The sequence below is a fragment of the Phocoena sinus genome, chromosome 2 (genome assembly GCF_008692025.1).
Source record: "Phocoena sinus isolate mPhoSin1 chromosome 2, mPhoSin1.pri, whole genome shotgun sequence".
Lineage (NCBI taxonomy): Eukaryota > Metazoa > Chordata > Mammalia > Artiodactyla > Phocoenidae > Phocoena > Phocoena sinus.
In genome coordinates this window covers 57,762,450-57,777,218 of record NC_045764.1, presented here as the reverse complement: position 1 = coordinate 57,777,218, position 14,769 = coordinate 57,762,450, and the positions used below count along the sequence as shown (strand labels likewise).

Genomic DNA, 14,769 nt, shown 5'->3' with positions numbered 1-14,769 from the left:
TCCAGGAGAACTTCTAAAGTGAAAAAGGACACCCATTAGCCATGAATGTATAGTAATGTAAACATTCTGTAAGGCAGAATACTCTGTGAAGAGTCATAAGGCAAAAAATGCAGTGGGATGTATATATAGACATGTGTATACATATATATATATATATATACACAAAATGTTTTATAGTCTTCATTATAAAGAATGCTACAAATTGATAAGAAAAATGCAAACAAATCAATGGAGAAATGGGCAAAGTATGTGAACAAGCATGTCACAGAGGGGGAAATCCAACTTGGCTAACAAGCAAATGACAAGATGAAAGTTAAAATACACTATTTTTGCCCTTCGGATTGGAAAAACAATGTAAAACCATCATGAGAACGCCCAGTCCTGGCAAGAATGAAGGGAAACAGCCAGTTTCACACATGGTGAACAGAAATGTGTTTGGGAACGAAGTCTTGAAGTTATCAAATAAAAAAACACATGTGTCGGCACAGCTAATCCACCTTGGAAATGCCAACCTATAGAAATAACAGCACTAGTACATACAAATTACAGGTATAGAGTTTATTTTAGCAGTGCCTATAGTGTCAAAAACCACCACCAACAACAAAATCCAAGAAAAATCAGAATCACGATGAACAGGCATGGTTTAAAAACGATCGTATGCTGTGGAATAAACTATTTAGAGAGAATGTTTGTGATTTATTGTTCAAGGAAACAAGCACTCTGCCAAGTGCATTCGACTCTGATGCGTTTGCACCTTGAACAAGCAAAGTAAGAAGGAGCAGAGAAGACAGAACAAGCTGGGGCCACTGGTCAGTCTCCCTGAGGTTTGGGAGGCGTGGAGAAGAAACCTCTTATGTTTCTTTCATAGATCTTCGCATTGTTTCCTTTGTTACAATGAGCTTTTCTCATTTCTGTAATTAAGACATGGACAACGAAGCACATCGGATGATGAACAGCAATCTCGAACAGGTTTGGAGGCTTCTATGCTACTTGAGAAATAATTGCGGGGAGCAGAGATGTTGGGTCTGGAAAAACCAGGACTCCAGGAGGAATGTGGGGTCCCAGAGAAGTGGACACACTCTCCAATTTTTCTGAGGCGGGAACGGAAGCTGTAAAGGAGTATGAGGTGTGGTGCCCAGAGAGCCCCATCTGCCTGCAGCTGGGAGGCGATGACCTCGCCCTTCTGTTTTCCCCCCTCCCCAGCCCCCAAGCAAGCCAGGGAGTGCTGGCCAGGGAGCTGGTGCAGGGCGGGTCCCTCAGCTGGTACCTTGGGCGATGTCGTCCTGCCTGGGCGGGCAGGGCCGTTCGGCCGTGTGCGCAGGTGGGGGGTGCTCTCGCTCGGGCTGCTTGGGGCACCTGCCCTCGTTGAACACAGGCGGCAGGTTGGCTGTGTGCACCTGTCGGAGCTGCTCATAGTCACTCAGAGCGGCCGTCAGGTCCCAGTTTTTGCCTGGAGACGAGAAATGACAAGACATTACAATACTGATGCATGAACAATGGTCACATTTTAGGAAAGAATCACGCAAAGAAGGGTCTCTGTTAGCACGTGTTCACTCATGAACTCCCCACCAGTAGTTCTCATTTTTCTTTTGGTTCTTTGCTGTTTTTGGTTTTTCACTCAATGCTTTTTAGTATACTCACAGAGTTGTGCAACCATCCACACTATACGATACCAGAACACTTTTCATTACCCTGAAAAGCAACTTTTTAAAAAAATTGAAATATAGTTGATTACAATGCTTCAGGTGTATAGCAAAGAGATTCAGTTATACATACACATACACAGATCTATTCTTTTTCAGATTCTTTTCCATTGTAGGTTATTACAAGATATTGAATATAGTTCCCTGTGCTATACAGTAGGCCTGTGTCGTTTTAGTTCTCAGCTTTCGAAGGAGTAAAATGGCCTGACGCGTATTCTCTAAGAGTAGAATTTCACACCCACACCTGAGATCCATCCCTCTGAAGTATGTGATGTACCTACGGTAGTACATCATGTAGTATCTAAGGATGCTACCCTTAGATTCACACACCCTGCAGAACATTCCACGCCTCTGAAAACCAAGTCATAGAGCTTAATTTCCAAGGGGAGCAAAACATTGAGTGAAAAAAAAAAAAAAATGGAAAAGAAGTTCCCAGTGGAAAAAAAAGGAATGAAAAGAATTCTCATGTTTTCTTTGGGCTTTTGCTCAGTATTTCACCTTTTTCTTGAAGCTTAGCTTGGAGAGGGCAGAGCCTCCAGGGGGCTGTGTGGGAGGCTCGGTGGGAGGCGACCTCAGAGCTCAGGTGCTGAACTGGGTGAGACTCCAGGCGGGACAGCTGTGCCCGTCCCAGGCAGCGCTCAGCAGGGATGGGTGCTGGGGGTTCACAGCATGAGGGGGAGCTCACTGGGGGCTGGACTCAGTGTGGAGGCTCTAATCCCTGACTCTAAGACTTAGCGGACTTCTAACAGAAGGAAGGAGGTGGCACACACCGCATCCGATTCCATTAGGCAAACATGTGCTTCTTAAAGATTTTTTTTTTTTGATATGGACCACTTTTTAAAGTCTTTATTGAATTTGTTACAGTTTTGCTTCTGTTTTATATTTTGGTTTTTTGGCCAGGAGGCACGTGGGATCTTAGCTCCCTGACCAGGGATTGAACCCACACCCCCTGCATTGGAAGGCGAAGTCTTAACCATTGGACCCCCAGGGAAGTCCCAACCATGTGCTTTTTAAAGGCAAAGAATTAAAAGCTTAGCTCTAATTTTAAAGAGCGAATAAAATCTTATCCTCTCCGAATTAACTTCAAATTGCAGTATTCACTATATTGACTAACAATACGATGAATTATGCGGTGTAGACAACAGAATGAGGCTTTGAACGTCTAAAATAATATCTGAACATCTTCCTCTGGTCTTTCTACTTTTTTCTGCTGCAGACTTGCTACTATCAATCAGAATGTTTAAATTCTATCACATGGACATGTACAATTTAATCATATTTTTTTCCTCCACAGTCAGCTAACAAAGATACCACTGAAGCATCTTTGCACATCTCAGTGGGGAAGAACAGGAAACGAAACCATCCGGGTTATTCAAAAAAACCCAGGGTCTGGGGGCACTTTTGTAAGTGGTGACAGGTGGGGACATGGGTGGAATGCAGCCCCACTACTGTTAGTAGTTGCATCGTGCAACGTGGCGGTGATGAGAGAGTCGTTTTAGGGGAACCAGCTGAAGCAGAAATGCAAGCATGCACTTTCACTCTTACACACGACTAACAATCACAGTGTACACACACTGCCTGTCTAAGTGCTTTCGAGTCTAAGTGCTTGTGTCTACCAAATGGGCATCCTCGTTCCAGGGTGCAGTCCAAGAAGGGCAAGACAAGGCCCTGCCTTAGGGACATTATTCCTTAGCAGGGGCAATGACCTGGGTGGGCACCTTGCCCTAAAGTAGGGCCAAGGGTGGCAGGTGCCCCAGGGAGGGCCAAACCTGTGTCCGGGAGGAAGGTCAAGGAGAGGGGAGGTGGAGGAGAGGCACCCGGATTGCGATCCTATCATGAAATGCAAACACGTTAAATATGGGAGTGTGTATTAGCAATGACACCAGCCCCACGAATCCTGGATGTGAAGGGAAAGAGCCCGCATGGAGCACCCAGGTGTAGCTGGGGGTGTCATCGTCCCCAAGCCCCACAAGGAGCAGGCACTGTCCTGGCTCCTCACAAACAGAAAGTGAGGCTTAGAGGATTGCTACACCATAGTGTTTGCATGTGAACCCTCCATTCTGGATCTGTCCACCAAGCTGCATCTCCCCTGCAGGGCTGCCATGGACATAAGACACAGTCCTGGCAGAGCTGTGGCCCCCTAGCTCCTGCTTTCAGGAGCCAGACCGCTGTGCTTCTCCCACCAACTGGAAAGAGCCTGTTCTGCTGTTCCCGTCTGTTCCCAACAGGAGACCCTTTCAGAGCCCCCTGATCCACGTTCCATCACAGGTGATCAGGCCTGAGTATGAAGGCAGGACCACAGCGCTCACACGTGGCTTCTGTGGACCAGAACTCCAGGGTGGGGGTGTGTTCCCACCCTGTGCCTCTGTTAGAGCATCAGCTGGGGCAACGCTGAGAAGCACGTGTCCAGCCATCAGCAAAGGCCGGTCCGCTCTGCTCTCCAACCTGGGGACCTCTCACTCGTTGATTTTTCCCACTTGCTCTTGCATACATTGTCTTCTCCCATCACTGCCCTGGGCTCCTGTTCACTTTGCTACACACCTGCCTGTATCCTTAACCAGCAAGCATCCTGGTTCTAACCTGGGCCGCACCTCTTAGCAAACGGGGATCCAGTGTCAGGTGAGAGCGAAGATGGAGGAGGGGGTGGCACTGTCCACAAAGCCCAGCTCCCAAACGATCCCCAAGTGCTTGATTTCAGATTTTAGAGAACTCCTCAAGGATCCAGGACTCCAGGGTCTGTGCACTTGAAAAGGGTCCAAGAGGCCACTGAGAGGGAAGCAAGCAAGACGGAAGGAAGACAGACACACTCATCAGATGTTTAGGGGGTCAGAGCCCCTCGAGATCTGCTTCCTGCTCTGCCCAGTCCCAAAGACTGCAGCTCAGGACAACCAGGAATGCCAGTGGTGACGGATAGACGCGTGGACAGGGCACGCCCCAGGGATGAGCTTGACACTGGCGGGTTGTACAGGTTGTATCTAAAAGCACGAAACCTAGAGGAGAGGGACAGGAGTGGGCCTCTGGTGGCCTGGGAGCAGGGTTTGGTGCTCAGAGAGCATACATTTCAAGATTCCTTTCATCTTCTCCACTGTAAGTCTTGGAGAGTCCCAGAAGGTGTTGCATGGAGGGAGGATGAGGTAGAAGGGCACAGAGGCCCACCATGGTGACACCACCACAGTGATGCAACGGGCTGAGGCCAGACGGAATCCATAGCCAGGTGACTGCGGTGGCCACAGGCTGTGAGCCCTGAAGCCAGAACACTCATTAGAGGGGGGGATCGGTCCAGCAGAGCAGTAAAGAGCTCAGGCTTTGGGCCTGGACCTACCTCCTGGCTACTTCTGCGACAGTGAATACAGAATACCACCACGTGAAACCTTGGGTTACATTTCTGAACAATTGGGATAATAAAATCCACCTGATGAAAATTCCTAGGAGGAGTAAGTGAGGCGAGGAGACTACATTTGTAAAGTTCTTAGCACACGGAAAGCTCTTAGTGTTACAACCATTCATGAGAAATTTTCACTTATGCCTAACTTCTGTCACTTATGGTTGAGATCCAGCTGGAAAGTGACAGAACTGAGATTCAAATCCAGGTCTGTCTTGATCAAAACCTAAGCTTTTGGGGCTACAGTTCCTTTGAACCTGACCTTGCTTTGGGAGTCACGGCTCCTGGCTGCTGACTACCCTCGAAACCTCCCTCTCCCGTGGCCGCCCATCATGACTCCATAACAGGACTTGCCCTACTTCCCAGATCCCTCCATCCCCACCTTGCCACTGTTTTCACCAGCTGGGTCCTTGCTGCTCTGTTCCCCACAGACTCACCTGTACTATGTGAAATTCTCATTCAGGTGTCACTTGTGCCATCTCCCAAACACCGGCAAGCCACCAGGCTGCTGGGAGGACACCAGAAAGCTTCTCTCCAACACGACATCTTAACAGACGTCTTTACTATGACGCTAAACACTCCATGTCCCCTTTTCTGGCTGCTTTGCCTTTCCCTGTCCTTAAAGCACATGGATTCCCTCCACTTTTCTTCTTGTTTTTCTTTTCTTCTCTTAATTTATAATATATTCTCTTTTGAAGATTAAGTCCATCTCTATGGGAATAATCATAAATCTAGTTACAGTTTGTATCCTAAACTTCAAGGCCAAATGTTCAAAGATGGCAGATGCTAGTCAACTATCCAATCTCTATTCCTGTCTGATTCTATATGCACAGAATCCTAATTTATTTGCAAGAGTAATTTGCACAGTTAGAAATATTCATTTTTCTCCTGCAGCCGACCTGAGGGTTTCCAGTGATGTTCCAACAGTATTTTTCCAAGGACAGTATTTCTGGTAGGACAGTACCACTGTCTGGAAGACCTCAAGGAGATGGAGACAGTTGCCTGATAAATGTTTCCTTCCGGGTGCTGCTTCAGTTTTTTTTTTTTAATTTTTCCCAAATATTTTATTTATTTATTTATTTTTGTGGTACGAGGACCTCTCACTGTTATGGCCTCTCCCGTTGTGGAGTACAGGCTCCGGACGCACAGGCTCAGCGGCCATGGCTCACGGGCCCAGCCGCTCCGTGGCATGTGGGATCTTCCCGGACCGGGGCACGAATCCGTGTCCCCTGCATCGGCAGGCGGACTCTCAACCACTGCGCCACCAGGGAAGCCCGCCTCAGTTTTTTATTGTCATATACAGCAGGTGACTGGGGTACCAGCAGGTACAGGTTTTACCATCTAGCACAGTTTACTGGTGATGTGCTTGTGCTTTAAACTTTTAATTCATTTTATTTTTTATTGTCTTAAGAGGAACATCAAGCAGGGTCTGATCTCAGGTTAAACAGCTTATTTTGTTTTGTCTCTAAAGCTTTACATCCATTAAGGAAAATGATGAAGCAGAGATATATAAGCCCACAGGAAGATGTGAAACAGGAACTGACTAAACTCAGGGAAAAAAGAAAAGAGTTAATTTCAGAGATGAAGTCCAGTTATAAGGGACCAGACAGAAAACAAGTACAGATAGCATAGTAAGGACCATAAAAATGAAAATTAGTAAAGTGAGCAAAATGAAATAGAAATAAAGAAACAAAGGGTTACAGGGAAACGGTAGATAGAGATTATAGGTGAAGGAAATGCCACGTACACATCACTGGAGCCCAAAGTAAGAAATCTAAAACAATGGAAAAGAAAAAATAATTTTAAAACTATGATTAAAAGAGAACACTTTTTTTTACCATATGGAGGTACTTTATTATTTCCTTATAATCAGGCAAGCTCAACAAAATGATATGCTAACTAAATTTGTAAAATGCTGTGATAATAAAGTTTCACGAAATTTTAAGACAAGGAAGAGCGTTTGTCACATGAAACCACATCACATTGGACAGGCACTGTGGTTCACATTCTGGGTGCTTGTGATTCCCTTTTTTGCTGATTCTTAAAAAGAGAAATTAAAAATATACATGGTACCATGCATATATATTCTGCTTTATCTCATCATTTCAGAAAAAATTATTTGCACACAAATGTAAATACTAAAACAATTTAAAACATACAGTCTCCTCAATATCCTTTCATTAATTAAGAAGAAACAAAAATGGATAGCCATCATAGAGTGATCTTGGGTATCCAATCAGGGAAAAGTGGAGGAAAATCAGGAGCAGAGGAGATGGTAGTTTTTGGAGAGAAATCTAAGACCAGCAATCACAGATTGAGCCTTTCAAACGAGAGAACTTCTGACATAAATACTTGATCCTACACACTGAAAGGGCACATTGTATATGAGGAAACTGTCTTAGTATAATCAATACAATGATATAGCCTTATAATATGATTATGATTTAAAGATAAAGAGAATTATTTGAATATTTCAGCAAAAAGGAAAAACAATCAGGCTGGTAACATACTTCTTAGCAGCCAAATTCAATGCCTGAAGATAATGGGCCACATTTACAAGATACTGAAAGAAGTAAAGAAGTGTGAGCTAAGAATGTTTATACCCATATTGGCCATTCCTTCATGGATAAAGGCTACAGACAAATCATTTAAAACAGGTCTGAGTTCAGGAAACATTAGTCAAATGGATCTTTCTTGAGAAAACTACTAGAAGATGAGTTCCAGCCAATCAAGAATGAATGGAGGTTTGGCAAAGGGAAATTGAGGCAGCACTAAATGTAGTTAACTGTACAGCTAAGTAAAAGCAAAGGTACAGATACAAATGACAGAGGAGAACATTCTGCCAAAACAAAAATGGTAGAAAGGGGCTTCCCTGGTGGCGCATTGGTTGACAGTCCGCCTGCTGATGCAGGGGACATGGGTTTGTGCCCCGGTCTGGGAAGATCCCACATGCCGCAGAGCGGCTAGGCCCATGAGCCATGGCCGCTGAGTCTGTGCGTCCAGAGCCTGTGCTCTGCAACGGGAGAGGCCACAACAGTGAGAGGCCCGCGTACCACACACACACACAAAAAAATGGTAGAAAGTAGAAAGTAAAGTCCACTTACAGTTGCTTCAGCTGTACTACATGGGAGTACAAAATAGTACTTAAAGTCAGCAGATCAAATATAAATATGTGAACATACATAATAGTACAAAGGAAAACACTAGAAACATGTGAATGACATACTACTAACTAAACTGGATGGTAGAAGAGAGAGAGGAAGGAGGAAGAAGATATAAACTAGTTTTATTGAGGCAGATCATTGGAACCAACTATAAGGAAAAGGGAAAGAGGATAGTACATCAAGGTAGCAGTTTTAAAAGTAACCACTAGATAAAAATATAACTTTTAAAAATAAAAAGCTAACTGATTCCATTGATCTATATGTCTGTTTTTGTGACAGTACTATACTGTTTTGATGACTGTGGCTTTGTAGTATGGTCTGAAGTCAGGAAGTATGCTACCTCCATCTCTGTTCTTCTTTCTTAAGATTGTTTTGGCTATTTGGGGTCTTTTGTGTTTCCATACAAAGTTAAAAATTTTTTGTTCTTGTTCTGTGAAAAATGCCATTGGTAATTTGATAGGGATTGCATTGAATCTGTAGATTGCCTTGGGGAGTATGGTCATTTTAACAATATTGATTTTTCGAATCAAAGAACATGGTATATATTTCCATCTGTTTGTGTCATCTTCAATTTCTTTCGTCAGTGTCTTATAGTTTTCGTAGTACAGGTCTTTTGTCTCCTTAGGTAAGTTCATTCCTAGGTATTTTTTTTATGCAATGGTAAATGCGATTGTTTCCTTAATTTTTCTTTCTGACCTTTTGTTGTTAGTGTATAGAAATGCAAAAAATTTCTGTGTATTAATTTTGTATCCGGCAACTTCACTGAATTCGTTGATGAGCTCTAGTAGCTTTCTGGTAGCATCTTTTTCTATGTATAGCATCATGTCATCTGCAGACAGTAACAGTTTTACTTCTTCTTTTCTAATTTGGATTCCTTTTATTTCTTTTTATTCTCTGATTGCTATGGCTAGGACGTCCAAAGCCCAGAACTAAACACATGCACTTACAGTCAATTAATCTATGGCAAAGTAGGCAAGAAACAAGGGAGAAAAGACAGTCTCTTCAATAAGTGATGTTGGGAAAATTAGACAGCTAAATGTGAAAAAATGAAATTAGAACATTCTCTAACACCATATACAAAAATAAACTCAAAATGGATTAAAGACCTAAATGTAAGACCGGATACTATAAAACTCTTAGAGGAAAACATAGGCAGAACACTCTTTGACATAAATCTCAGCAATATTTTTTTGGACCCATCCCATAGAGTAACAGAAATAAAACCAAAAATAAATAAATGGGATCAAATTAAACTTAAAATCTTTTTCACAGCAAAGGAAACAATAAATGAAACAAAAAGACAACCTATGGAATGGGAGAAAAAATTTGCAAATGATGTGACCGACAAGGGCTTAATTTCCAAATTATACAAACAGCTCATACAGCTTAATACAAAAAAAAAAAAAAACAATCAAAAAATGGCAGAAGAGGCATATGCCTCTTAGCCTCATCCACCAGAGGGCAGACAGCAGAAGCAAGAAGAACTACAACCCTGCAGCCTGTGGAACAAAAACCACATTCACAGAAAGGTAGACAAGATGAAAAGGCAGAGGGCTATGTACCAGATGAAGGAACAAGATAAAACCCCAAAATAACAACTAAGTGAAGTGGAGATAGGCAACCTTCCAGAAAAAGAATTCAGAATAATGATAGTGAAGATGATCCAGGACCTTGGAAAAAGGATGGAGGCAAAGATCAAGAAGATGCAAGAAATGTTTAACAAAGACCTAGAAGAATTAAAGAACAAACACACAGAGATGAACAATACAATAACTGAAATGAAAAATACACTAGAAGGAATCAATAGCAGAATAACTGAGGCAGAAGAATGGATAAGTGACCTGGAAGACAGAATGGTGGAATTCATTGCTGTGGAACAGAATAAAGAAAAAAGAATGAAAAGAAATGAAGACAGCCTAAGAGACCTCTGGGACAACATTAAATACAACAACATTTGCATTATAGGGGTCCAAGAAGGAGAAGAGAGAGAGAAAGGACCATAGAAAATATTTGAAGAGATTATAGTCGAAAATTTCCCTAACATGGGAAAGGAAATAGCTACCCAAGTCCAGGAAGCGCAGAGAGTCCCATACAGGATAAATCCAAGGAGAAACACAGCAATCAAATTGGCAAAGATTTAAAGACAAAGAAAAATTAGTAAAAGCAGCAAGGGAAAAATGACAAATAACATACAAGGGAACTCCCATAAGGTTAACAGCTGATTTCTCAGCAGAAACTCTACAAGCCAGAAGGGAATGGCATGATATACGTAAAGTGATGAAAGGGAAGGACCTACAACCAAGATTACTCTACCCGGCAAGGATCTCATTCAGATTCAATGGAGAAATCAAAAGCTTTACAGACAAGCAAAAGCTAAGAGAATTCAGCACCACCAAACCAGCTCTACAAAAAATGCTAAAGGAACTTCTCTAAGTGGGAAACACAAGAGAAGAAAAGGACCTACAAAAACAAACCCAAAACAATTAAGAAAATGGTAATAGGAACATACATATCGATAATTACCTTAAACGTGAATGGATTAAATGCTCCAACCAAAAGACACAGGCTTGCTGAATGGATACAAAAACAAGACCCATATATATGCTGTCTACAAGAGACCCACTTCAGATCTAGGGACACATTCAGACTGAAAGTGAGGGGATGGAAAAAGATATTCCATGCAAACGGAAATCAAAAGAAAGCTGGAGTAGTGATACTCATATCAGATAAAATAGACTTTAAAATAAAGAATGTTACAAGAGACAAGGAAGGACACTACATAACGATCAGGGAATCAATCCAAGAAGAAGATATAACAATTATAAATATATATGCACCCAACATAGGAGTACCTCAATACATAAGGCAACTGCTAACAGCTCTAAAAGAGGAAATCGACAGTAACACAATAATAGTGGGGGACTTTAACACCTCACTTACACCAACAGACAGATCACCCAAAATGAAAATAAATAAGGAAACAGAAGCTTTAAATGACACAGTAGACCAGATAGATTTAATTGATATTTATAGGACATTCCATCCAAAAACAGCAGATTACACTTTCTTCTCAAGTGCACATGGAACATTCTCCAGGATAAATCACATCTTGGGTCACAAATCAAGCCTCAGTAAATTTAAGAAAATTGAAATCATATCAAGCATCTTTTCTGACCACAGCGCTATGATATTAGAAATCAATAACAGGGAAAAAAAAGTAAAAAACACAAACACATGGAGGCTAAAAAATACATTACTAAATAACCAAGAGATCACTGAAGAAATCAAAGAGGAAATAAAAAAATACCTAGAGACAAATGCCAATGAAAACACGATGATTCAAAACCTAAGGGATGCAGCAAAAGCAGTTCTCAGAGGGAAGTTTATAGCTATACAAGCCTACCTCGAGAAACAAGAAAAATCTCAAATAAACAATCTAACCTTCCACCTAAAGGAACTAGAGAAAGAAGAACAAACAAAACCCAAAGTTAGCAGAAGGAAAGAAATCATCAAGATCAGAGCAGAAATAAATGAAATAGAAACAAAGAAAGCCATAACAAAGATCAATAAAACTAAAAGCTGGTTCTTTGAGAAGATAAACAAAATTGATAAACCATTAGCCAGACTCATCAAGAAAAAGAGGGAGAGGACTCAAATCAATAAAATTAGAAATGAAAAAGGAGAAGTTACAACAGACTCCACAGAAATACAAAGCATCCTAAGAGACTACTACAAGCAACTCCATGCCAATAAAATGGACAACCTGGAAGAAATGGACAAATTCTAAGAAAGGTATAATCTTCCAAGACTGAACCAGGAAGAAATAGAAAATATGAACAGACCAATCACAAGCACTGAAATTGAAACTGTGATTAAAAATCTTCCAACAAACAAAAGTCCAGGACCAGATGGCTTTACAGGTGAATTCTATCAAACATTTAGAGAAGAGCTAACACTCATCCTTGTCAAACTCTTCCAAAAAATTGCAGAAGAAGGAGAACTCCCAAACTCATTCTATGAGGCCACCATCACCCTGACACCAAAACCAGACAAAGATACTACAAAAAAAAATTACAGACCAATACCACTGATGAATATAGATGCAAAAATCCACAACAAAATACTAGCAAACAGAATCCAACAACATATTAAAAGGATCATACACCATGACCAAGTGGGATTTATCCCAGGGATGCAAGGATTCTTAAGTATATGCAAATCAATCAATGTGATACACCAAATTAACAAATTGAAGAATAAAAACCATATGATCATCTCAATAGATGCAGAAAAAGCTTTTGACAAAATTCAATACCCATTTATGATAAAAATCTCTCCAGAAAGTGGGCATAGAGGGAACCTACCTCAACATAATAAAGGCTATATATGACAACCCTGCAGCAAACATCATTCTCAATGGTGAAAAACTGAAAGCATTTCCTCTAAGATCAGGAACAAGACAAGGATGTCCACTCTCGCCAATATTATTCAACATAGTTTTGGAAGTCCTAGCCATGGCAATCAGAGAAGAAAAAGAAATAAAAGGAATCCAAATTAGAAAAGAAGTAAAGCTGTCACTGTTTTCAGATGACATGATACTATACATAGAATCCTAAAGATGCCACCAGAAAACTACTAGAGCTAATCAATGAATTTGGTAAAGTTGTAGGATACAAAATTAATGCACAGAAACCTCTTGCATTCCTATACACTAATGATCAAACATCTGAAAGAGAAATTAAGGAAACACTCCCATTTACCATTGCTACAAAAAGAATAAAATACCTAGGAATAAACCTACCTAGGGAGACAAAAGACCTGTATGCAGAAAACTATAAGACACTGATGAAAGAAATTAAAGATGATACCAACAGATGGAGAGATATACCATATTCTTGGATTGGAAGAATCAGTATTGTGAAAATGACTATACTACCCAAAGCAAAATACAGATTCAATGCAATCCCTAAAAATTACCAATGGCATTTTTTTCGGAAGTAGAACAAAAAATCTTAAAATTTGTACAGAGACACAAAAGACCCCGAATAGCCAAAGCAGTCTTGAGGGAAAAAAAACAGAGCTGGTGAGCTTCCCTGGTGGCGCAATGGTTGAGAGTCCGCCTGCCGATGCAGGGGACACGGGTTCGTGCCCCGGTCTGGGAAGATCCCACATGCCATGTAGCAGCTAGCCCCATGAGCCATGGCCACTGAGCCTGCGCGGTGAAAGGCTCACGTACCGAAAAAAGAAAAAAATAAAAAACAAACAAAATAACGGACCTGGAGGAATCAGACTCTCTGACTTCATACTACTATAAAGCTACAGTAATCAAGACAATGTGGTACTGGCACAAAAACAGAAACATAGATCAATGGAACAAGATAGAAAGCCCAGAGATAAACCCACGCACCTATGGTCATCTAATCTATGACAAAGGAGGCAAGGATATACAATGGAAAAAAGACAGTCTCTTCAATAAGTGGTGCTGGGAAAATTGGACAGCTACATGTAAAAGAATGAAAGTAGAACATTCTCTAACACCATATACAAAAATAAACTCAAAATGGATTACAGACCTAAATGTAAGACCGGACACTATAAAACTCTTAGAGGAAAAAGAAGGAAGAACACTCTGTGACATAAATCACAGCAAGATCTTTTTTGATCCACCTCCTAGAGTAATGGAAATAAAAATAAAAATAAACAAATGGGACCTAATGAAACTTAAAAGCTTTTGCACAGTAAAGGAAACCATAAACAAGATGAAAAGACAACCCTCAGAATGGGAGAAAATATTTTCAAACGAATCAACGAACAAAGGATTAATTTCCAAAATATATAAACAGCTCATGGAGCTCAATATTAAAAAAACAAAAAACCCAATCCAAAAATGGGCAGAAGACCTAAATAGACATTTCTCCAAAGAAGACATACAGATGGCCAAGAAGCACATGAAAAGCTGCTCCACATCACTAATTGTTTGAGAAATGCAAATCAAAACTATAATGAGGTATCACCTCACACCAGTTAGAATGGGCACCATCAGAAAATCTACAAACAATAAATGCTGGAGAGGGTGTGGAGAAAAGGGAACCCTCTTGCACTGTTGGTGGGAATATAAATTGATACAGCCACTATGGAGAACAGTATGGAGGTTCATTAAAAATCAAAAATTTGAATTACCATATGATCCAGCAATCCCACTACTGGGCGTATATCCAGAGAAAACCATAATTCAAAAAGACACATGCACCCCAATGTTCATTGCAGCACTATTTACAATAGCCAGGTCATGGAAGCAATCTAAATGCCCATTGACATACGAATGGATAAAGAAGATGTGGTACCTGTATACAATGGAATATTACTCAGCCATAAAAAGGAACGAAATTGGGTCATCTGTTGAGACATGGATGGATCTAGAGACTGTCATACAGAGTAAAGTAAGTCAGAAAGAGAAAAACAAATATCATATATTAACATGTATATGTGGAACCTAGAAAAATGGTACAGATGAACTGGT

General features: G+C 41.1%; 1 protein-coding gene across 1 annotated transcript in view; it reads right to left on the bottom strand.

Moving 5' to 3' along the window:
• The window catches only part of LOC116749083 (OTU domain-containing protein 7A), a 196,442-nt gene that overhangs the window by 100,208 nt on the left and 81,465 nt on the right, over window positions 1-14,769 (bottom strand). The window contains exon 4 of the mRNA XM_032623057.1: window positions 1,268-1,450. Within this exon, the coding sequence (XP_032478948.1) occupies window positions 1,268-1,450 (183 nt within the window). The remainder of the gene's footprint in view (window positions 1-1,267; window positions 1,451-14,769) is intronic.